At 42.0% G+C, this 9,068-nt stretch overlaps 1 protein-coding gene across 4 annotated transcripts in view; it reads left to right on the forward strand.

The window, feature by feature from the left end:
• The window catches only part of NAT14 (N-acetyltransferase 14 (putative)), an 81,862-nt gene extending 73,445 nt beyond the window's left edge, over positions 1-8,417 (forward strand). For all 4 annotated transcript variants that reach the window (XM_053690599.1, XM_053690600.1, XM_053690601.1 and 1 more), the window contains one exon: positions 7,704-8,417. In XM_053690599.1, coding sequence (XP_053546574.1) covers positions 7,704-8,243 — 540 coding nt within the window. In that variant the 3' untranslated portion in view covers positions 8,244-8,417. The remainder of the gene's footprint in view (positions 1-7,703) is intronic.
• Positions 8,418-9,068: the final 651 nt, after the last annotated feature.

Raw genomic sequence — 9,068 nt, forward strand, 5'->3', positions numbered from 1 at the left:
TTCAAGGCTTTAAGACGCTGTGGTGAAAATTTGGTGAATTTTGAACAATTCCTTCATGTTTTTTCGCAATTGCAGTAATAAAGTGTGTTCAGTTTAAAATTTAAAGTGACAGTAACGGTTTTATTTTAAAACGTTTTTTGTACTTTCTGATCAAGTTTATGCCTGTTTAACATGTCTGAACTACCAGATAGACTGTGTTCTGAATGTGGGGAAGCCAGAATTCCTATTCATTTAAATAAATGTGATTTATGTGATAATGACAATGATGCCCAAGATGATTCCTCAAGTGAGGGGAGTAAGCATGGTACTGCATCATTCCCTCCTTCGTCTACACGAGTCTTGCCCACTCAGGAGGCCCCTAGTACATCTAGCGCGCCAATACTCCTTACTATGCAACAATTAACGGCTGTAATGGATAATTCTGTCAAAAACATTTTAGCCAAAATGAACCCTTGTCAGCGTAAGCGTGGCTGCTCTGTTTTAGTTACTGAAGAGCATGACGACGCTGATATTAATATCTCTGAAGGGCCCCTAACCCAATCTGAGGGGGCCAGGGAGGTTTTGTCTGAGGGAGAAATTACTGATTTAGGGAACATTTCTCAGCAGGCTGAATCTGATGTGATTACATTTAAATTTAAATTGGAACATCTCCGCATTTTGCTTAAGGAGGTATTATCCACTCTGGATGATTGTGAAAATTTAGTCATCCCAGAGAAACTATGTAAAATGGACAAGTTCCTAGAGGTGCCGGGGCTCCCAGAAGCTTTTCCTATACCCAAGCGGGTGGCGGACATTGTTAATAAAGAATGGGAAAGGCCCGGTATTCCTTTCGTCCCTCCCCCCATATTTAAAAAATTGTTTCCTATGGTCGACCCCAGAAAGGACTTATGGCAGTCAGTCCCCAAGGTCGAGGGAGCGGTTTCTACTTTAAACAAACGCACCACTATTCCCATAGAGGATAGTTGTGCTTTCAAAGATCCTATGGATAAAAAATTAGAAGGTTTGCTTAAAAAGATGTTTGTTCAGCAGGGTTACCTTCTACAACCCATTTCATGCATTGTCCCTGTCACTACAGCCGCATATTTCTGGTTTGATGAACTGCTTAAGGTGCTCGATAGTGACTCTCCTCCTTATGAGGAGATTATGGACAGAATCAATGCTCTCAAATTGGCTAATTCTTTCACTCTAGACGCCTCTTTGCAATTGGCTAAGTTAGCGGCTAAGAACTCTGGGTTTGCTATTGTGGCGCGCAGAGCGCTTTGGTTGAAATCTTGGTCGGCTGATGCGTCTTCCAAGAACAAGCTACTAAACATTCCTTTCAAGGGGAAAACGCTGTTTGGTCCTGACTTGAAAGAGATTATCTCTGATATCACTGGGGGTAAGGGCCACGCCCTTCCTCAGGATCGGCCCTTCAAGGCAAAAAAATAGACCTAATTTTCGTCCCTTTCGTAAAAACGGACCAGCCCAAGGTGCTACGTCCTCTAAGCAAGAGGGTAATACTTCTCAGGCCAAGCCAGCTTGGAGACCAATGCAAGGCTGGAACAAGGGAAAGCAGGCCAAGAAACCTGCCACTGCTACCAAGACAGCATGAAATATTGGCCCCCGATCCGGGACCGGATCTGGTGGGGGGCAGACTCTCTCTCTTCGCTCAGGCTTGGGCAAGAGATGTTCTGGATCCTTGGGCGCTAGAAATAGTCTCCCAGGGTTATCTTCTGGAATTCAAGGGACTTCCCCCAAGGGGGAGGTTCCACAAGTCGCAGTTGTCTTCAGACCACATAAAAAGACAGGCGTTCTTACATTGTGTAGAAGACCTGTTAAAAATGGGAGTAATTCATCCTGTTCCATTAAGAGAACAAGGGATGGGGTTCTACTCCAATCTGTTCATAGTTCCCAAAAAAGAGGGAACGTTCAGACCAATCCTAGATCTCAAGATCTTAAACAAATTTCTCAAGGTCCCATCGTTCAAGATGGAAACCATTCGAACTATCCTTCCTTCCATCCAGGAAGGTCAATTTATGACCACGGTGGATTTAAAGGATGCGTATCTACATATTCCTATCCACAAGGAACATCATCGGTTCCTAAGGTTTGCATTCCTGGACAAACATTACCAGTTCGTGGCGCTTCCTTTCGGATTAGCCACTGCTCCAAGGATTTTCACAAAGGTACTAGGGTCCCTTCTAGCGGTGCTAAGACCAAGGGGCATTGCAGTAGTACCTTACCTGGACGACATTCTGATTCAAGCGTCGTCCCTTCCTCAAGCAAAGGCTCACACGGACATTGTCCTGGCCTTTCTCAGATCTCACGGCTGGAAAGTGAACGTGGAAAAGAGTTCTCTATCCCCGTCAACAAGGGTTCCCTTCTTGGGAACAATTATAGACTCCTTAGGAATGAGGATCTTTCTAACAGAGGCCAGAAAAACAAAGCTTCTGGACTCTTGTCGGATACTTCATTCCGTTCCTCTTCCTTCCATAGCTCAGTGCATGGAAGTGATCGGGTTGATGGTGGCGGCGATGGACATAGTTCCTTTTGCGCGCATTCATCTAAGACCATTACAACTGTGCATGCTCAGTCAGTGGAATGGGGACTATACAGACTTGTCTCCGAAGATACAAGTAAATCAGAGGACCAGAGACTCACTCCGTTGGTGGCTGTCCCTGGACAATCTGTCTCAAGGGATGATGTTCCACAGACCAGAGTGGGTCATTGTCACGACCGACGCCAGTCTGATAGGCTGGGGCGCGGTCTGGGGATCCCTGAAAGCTCAGGGTCTTTGGTCTCGGGAAGAATCTCTTCTACCGATAAATATTCTGGAACTGAGAGCGATATTCAATGCGCTCCAGGCCTGGCCCCAGCTTGCGAGGACCAGGTTCATACGGTTTCAATCAGACAACATGACGACTGTTGCGTACATCAACCATCAGGGGGGAACAAGGAGTTCCCTAGCGATGGAAGAAGTAACCAAAATTATTCTTTGGGCGGAGTCTCACTCCTGCCACCTGTCTGCTATCCACATCCCAGGAGTGGAAAATTGGGAAGCGGATTTTCTGAGTCGTCAGACATTGCATCCGGGGGAGTGGGAACTCCATCCGGAAATCTTTGCCCAAGTCACTCACCTGTGGGGCATTCCAGACATGGATCTGATGGCCTCTCGTCAGAACTTCAAAGTTCCTTGCTACGGGGCCAGATCCAGGGATCCCAAGGCGGCTCTAGTGGATGCACTAGTAGCACCTTGGACCTTCAAACTAGCTTATGTGTTCCCGCCATTTCCTCTCATCCCCAGGCTGATAGCCAGGATCAAGCAGGAGAGGGCGTCGGTGATCTTGATAGCTCCTGCGTGGCCACGCAGGACTTGGTATGCAGATCTGGTGAATATGTCATCGGCTCCACCTTGGAAGCTACCTTTGAGACGAGACCTTCTTGTTCAGGGTCCGTTCGAACATCCGAATCTGGTTTCACTCCAGCTGACTGCTTGGAGATTGAACGCTTGATTTTATCGAAGCGAGGATTCTCAGATTCTGTGATCGATACTCTTGTTCAGGCCAGAAAGCCTGTGACTAGAAAGATTTACCACAAAATTTGGAAAAAATATATCTGTTGGTGTGAATCTAAAGGATTCCCTTGGGACAAGGTTAAGATTCCTAGGATTCTATCCTTCCTTCAAGAAGGATTGGAAAAAGGATTATCTGCAAGTTCCCTGAAGGGACAGATTTCTGCCTTGTCGGTATTACTTCACAAAAAGCTGGCAGCTGTGCCAGATGTTCAAGCCTTTGTTCAGGCTCTGGTTAGAATCAAGCCTGTTTACAAACCTTTGACTCCTCCTTGGAGTCTCAATTTAGTTCTTTCAGTTCTTCAGGGGGTTCCGTTTGAACCCTTACATTCCGTTGATATTAAGTTATTATCTTGGAAAGTTTTGTTTTTAGTTGCGATTTCTTCTGCTAGAAGAGTCTCAGAATTATCTGCTCTGCAGTGTTCTCCTCCTTATCTGGTGTTCCATGCAGATAAGGTGGTTTTACGTACTAAACCTGGTTTTCTTCCAAAAGTTGTTTCTAACAAAAACATTAACCAGGAGATTATCGTACCTTCTCTGTGTCCAAAACCAGTTTCAAAGAAGGAACGTTTGTTGCACAATTTGGATGTTGTTCGCGCTCTAAAATTCTATTTAGATGCTACAAAGGATTTTAGACAAACATCTTCCTTGTTTGTTGTTTATTCAGGTAAAAGGAGAGGTCAAAAAGCAACTTCTACCTCTCTCTCTTTTTGGATTAAAAGCATCATCAGATTGGCTTACGAGACTGCCGGACGGCAGCCTCCCGAAAGAATCACAGCTCATTCCACTAGGGCTGTGGCTTCCACATGGGCCTTCAAGAACGAGGCTTCTGTTGATCAGATATGTAGGGCAGCGACTTGGTCTTCACTGCACACTTTTACCAAATTTTACAAGTTTGATACTTTTGCTTCTTCTGAGGCTATTTTTGGGAGAAAGGTTTTGCAAGCCGTGGTGCCTTCCATTTAGGTGACCTGATTTGCTCCCTCCCTTCATCCGTGTCCTAAAGCTTTGGTATTGGTTCCCACAAGTAAGGATGACGCCGTGGACCGGACACACCTATGTTGGAGAAAACAGAATTTATGTTTACCTGATAAATTTCTTTCTCCAACGGTGTGTCCGGTCCACGGCCCGCCCTGGTTTTTTTAATCAGGTCTGATATTTTATTTTCTTTAACTACAGTCACCACGGTACCATATGGTTTCTCCTATGCAAATATTCCTCCTTAACGTCGGTCGAATGACTGGGGTAGGCGGAGCCTAGGAGGGATCATGTGACCAGCTTTGCTGGGCTCTTTGCCATTTCCTGTTGGGGAAGAGAATATCCCACAAGTAAGGATGACGCCGTGGACCGGACACACCGTTGGAGAAAGAAATTTATCAGGTAAACATAAATTCTGTTTTTGTGGGGATCTGGGAGCATCTAAGATGGTGGTAATCAGTGGGGGGTGAGGGAGGGAAGATATTTGTTTGGGTAGGGATCAGGTGGTGGGAGGGTAATCTCTACACTACAGATAACATTAATCTTACAAGCTAACCTATTACTGCCAGGAATCTCAAGTGTGGCCTTCTAATTGCAATAAACCAATGCCAAAGCCATGCATGTTTGCTACTTCTGAAAAAAGGGGATCCCAGAGAAGCCTTTACAACTGTTTGTTTTAATGACTGCAAAAGTTGTGTGTAAATAATTTCAGCGAGAACCCCAAAGTTTATGGATAGTTAATTTTTTTTTAATATGACTGTATTTGGCGGTGAAGCAGTGGCATGAAGTATACCATAATGGACCTAAATCCATACATTGGGTTGTCTACTAATTATTTTTTTTATATAGTTTTGATAAGCAATCAAAACAAAAACAAGGCTCTATTTCTGTTTAAATGGAGTGATGGCAAAACATGCTAAAAATTCTCCTGTCTTTTGGGCAAGTTTTTCCTCTGAAACTCCTGTCCTTAAGGGGTTAAACAACTCCCAATTTACTTCTGTTATCAATTATTTTGTTCTCTTGTTATCCTTTGTTGAAGGAGCAGCATGCACTACTGGGAGCTCACTGAACTCATAAGGTGAGCCAGTGGTAAGAGGCATATATGTGAAGCAATCAATCAGCAGCTAGCAGTGCAGTGCTGCTCCTCAGCATACCCAAGTAAGCTTTTCAACAAAGGAAACAAAAAGAATTAAGCACATTAGATAATAGAAGTTCTTTAAAATTGTATGCTCTGTCTGAATAAAAGAAAAATTTTGGTTTTCATGTCCCTTTAAGACATTTCTTTTAGATTTAAATCTCATGGAAGAGGTTAAATACGGTAGCACAATTTATATTACTTAAAGGGCCACTAAACCCAAAATCTTTCTTTCATGATTCAGATAGAGAATAGAAATTTAAACAACATTACAATATACTTCTATTATTTATTTTGCTTCATTTTTTTAGATATCCTTAGTTGAAGAAAAAGCAATGCACATGGTGAGCCAATCACACGAGGCTTCTATGTGCAGCAACCAATCAGCAGCTGCTGAGCATATCTAGATATGCTTTTCACCAAAGAATATCAAGAGAATAAAACAAATTAGATAATAGAAGTAAATTAGAAAGATGTTTAAAATTGCATTCTCTTTCTAAATCATGAAAGAAAAAAATGTGGGTGTCATGTCCCTTTAAGGCTAAAAGTGATTTATACCTCTTTGCTTATTCAGACTATGGGGCAGAGTTATCATGGCCCGAATGGGGCCAAATGCCCCTTTTTCCGCGTGAGCCTTTAGGCTCGCCGGAAACAAGAGTTAAGAAGCTGCGCTCGATCGGGTTGATTGACACCCCCTGCTAGCGGCAAATTGGCCACAAATCTGAAGGGGGTGGCATTGTACAAGCAGTTAACTAGAACTGCTTGTGCAATGTTAAATGCCGACAGCGTAGACATTGATAAATCCAGACATTGATAAATCGGCCCCTATATCTCTGAAGTCTTGGCAAACGGTTTATACCTACTCAGCGTCCAACAGTATTATCCTTTTTTTTTTCTCTTATGCACTGCAGCATTGTCAACAAGTCCCTAAAGTAGAGTAGTCAGCTTTATTTTCAGTCGACACAAGCATTTGTTATATTCTGTGAATAACAAACCACTACCTGTGACTTATGGCTCTTTTCAGATATGAATTTCTTGTTGTGAAAGTTGAAGAATTACATGCTCTGATGAGCATGTCATTTTAAGACTATCGACCCTACACTACTTTGTCTTTAACCCCCACAATAGGGTTAAACACAATTACCGCACAGGCCGGTTTCTGCTCCGGACCAGCAAAGCCAAAAGTAAACATAGGAGCTATGGGTTCCAGTGTGTTAATCCTGGCCTAATCAAAGATGCAGTTTCTTATGGACTCAGTCTTTAGTTGTTACTTCCCAGAGCAGATAACTTGTGTAGTAGAGAATTATAGATTATGTCCCAAATGAATTTAGCAAAATGTAAAGCTGATAAAAAAAGAAGGCGCCACAATAGTGCAATATCAGTGGTGTTGGTAATAGACCCCTACTCCAATCCGTTGTACTTACAGAATATCAAGCACTTGATAAGTGCCACAACAGCATTCTGAGCTCTTATAGTCGCTCAGCAGAAGTTTACAGTCTTTTTTCATTAACATTCATATTAGTCACCTAAACATTTGCTTATCATAGAAAACATAATAAGAAATGTTATGACTGAGATAGATAATTATCCTCATATATGATCAATATAGACTTAAATGTGTTGCTTAAAGGGACACTAAAATCAAGATTAAACTTCCTTAAGATAAAACTTTCATCACTTAGACAAAGCATGCAATTTTAAAAAAGTTTCCAATTTACTTCTATTATCAAAATGTGCACAATCTTTTTATATGCACGCTTTTAGAGGAATCAGCTCATACTGAGCATGAGCAATAGCTCACAGTATATACATATACGGTATGTGTTTTTTGATTGACTGATGGGCCACTTGATACAGAGGGCAGAAAAATGTATATTTATTTAAAATTTGTCAGAAGAAGTCTACTACTCATTTGAGATTTAGATTGTGTTATTGAATTGTCTTTTTATTATGCATGTGTTGGTTATGCATTTATACTGTATTTAATGGTCCTTTAATGATATTTGCATTTGCATTTTTCTTATTTTTCTTTTTTAACAGGATGGCTTTAAGGATACAGAGAACCGGCTGATTCTTTACATATTAACACGTCCGATGACCTTGCTCCTCATGGCTGTAGCCAGCAGTGGTTTGCGTTTTTTACTTAACTCCTTTATTGTTGCCCTTCTTATACCCGTCCTGCTGGCTGTCGTAGCTCTCAAGCTAATGCTGTGGCGCTCACCTGACCTCAAACAAATTTATTCATATTATAGCACTGGTCAACGTAAAATCTGGGTGTCTGTATATGACCAGGATGACATCTGTGGATGTGTGGCCTTTGAACCCACCAAGGACCGCCACACAGCAGAGTTGAAGAGAATGTCTGTCAGCCGTTGGTATAGACGTTCCGGAGTGGGTACTCATCTCTTGAAGTTCTTTGAGAGCCATGCCAGGAATAAAGACTTTCAGTGTGTTGTACTTTATACTTCAGTGGTGGCAAAAGCCGCAATAGGACTATTTGAGAAAAGTGGATACAAAGTCACTGGTGGTTGGAATTGGCTTGGATACACTGTTGTTCAGGAATACAGAAAGTATCTATAGTTTATTTCAGAAAGACTTGGTGAATCTAAAATAGCTGCCTTCAAACAATTTTTTTTTTTTACTATTTATTGAAAAAATTTATTCATTTACGGTTCGGAAAAATATATTTGCTTCTCAAAGGGCATTTGAATATTAATACATACTTTTAAAATTAAAAACCAAAAATTCTAAGAATTTGTGTGTTATTTTATAACACTGGGGAAAAAAACATTGGCATGGAAATCCTAGTTTCAACATAAACATTATCAATGGGCAAATATATATATATATATATATATATATATATATATATTGAATCAGCTTAGCAACCTATGTTTTGTTATCAGTAGGACTGACATGGCTTCTGGTGCTAATCTGGTCTCATTTTCTGTCTGGCAATGTGGCAGCCAGGCCCAGCACTATACTCCCTTTCACAGCAGCCAGGTGACCCATAACAGAGGGACTTCAGGACCATGGGGTTGAGGACTGATTTGGTCATGAAGATAGAGGAATTGTAGGGCCATGGGTCTGGGAGAACAGGGGGTCTGTAGCGCTATGGTCATATCAGATGTGGGTATGTGTCTAGGAGAGGGGCTGCAGGGCCATGGGGTTGAGGACTGATTTTGTTATGGAGATAGAGGAATTGTAGGGCCATGTGTCTGGGAGAACAGGGGGTCTGTAGCGCTATGGTCATATCAGATGTGGGTATGTGTCTGGGAGAGGGGCTGCAGAGCCAGCAATCTGATCTGATTTGAGTATATTGCTGACAAAGGAGCTCCTCGACTTTCTGTCTGAACTTAAATACATACGTGGCTGATGTTCATTATATTACTAATTATCAGGTAG

Source organism: Bombina bombina, chromosome 8, assembly GCF_027579735.1.
Source record: "Bombina bombina isolate aBomBom1 chromosome 8, aBomBom1.pri, whole genome shotgun sequence".
In the NCBI taxonomy this organism is placed as follows: Eukaryota; Metazoa; Chordata; class Amphibia; order Anura; family Bombinatoridae; genus Bombina; species Bombina bombina.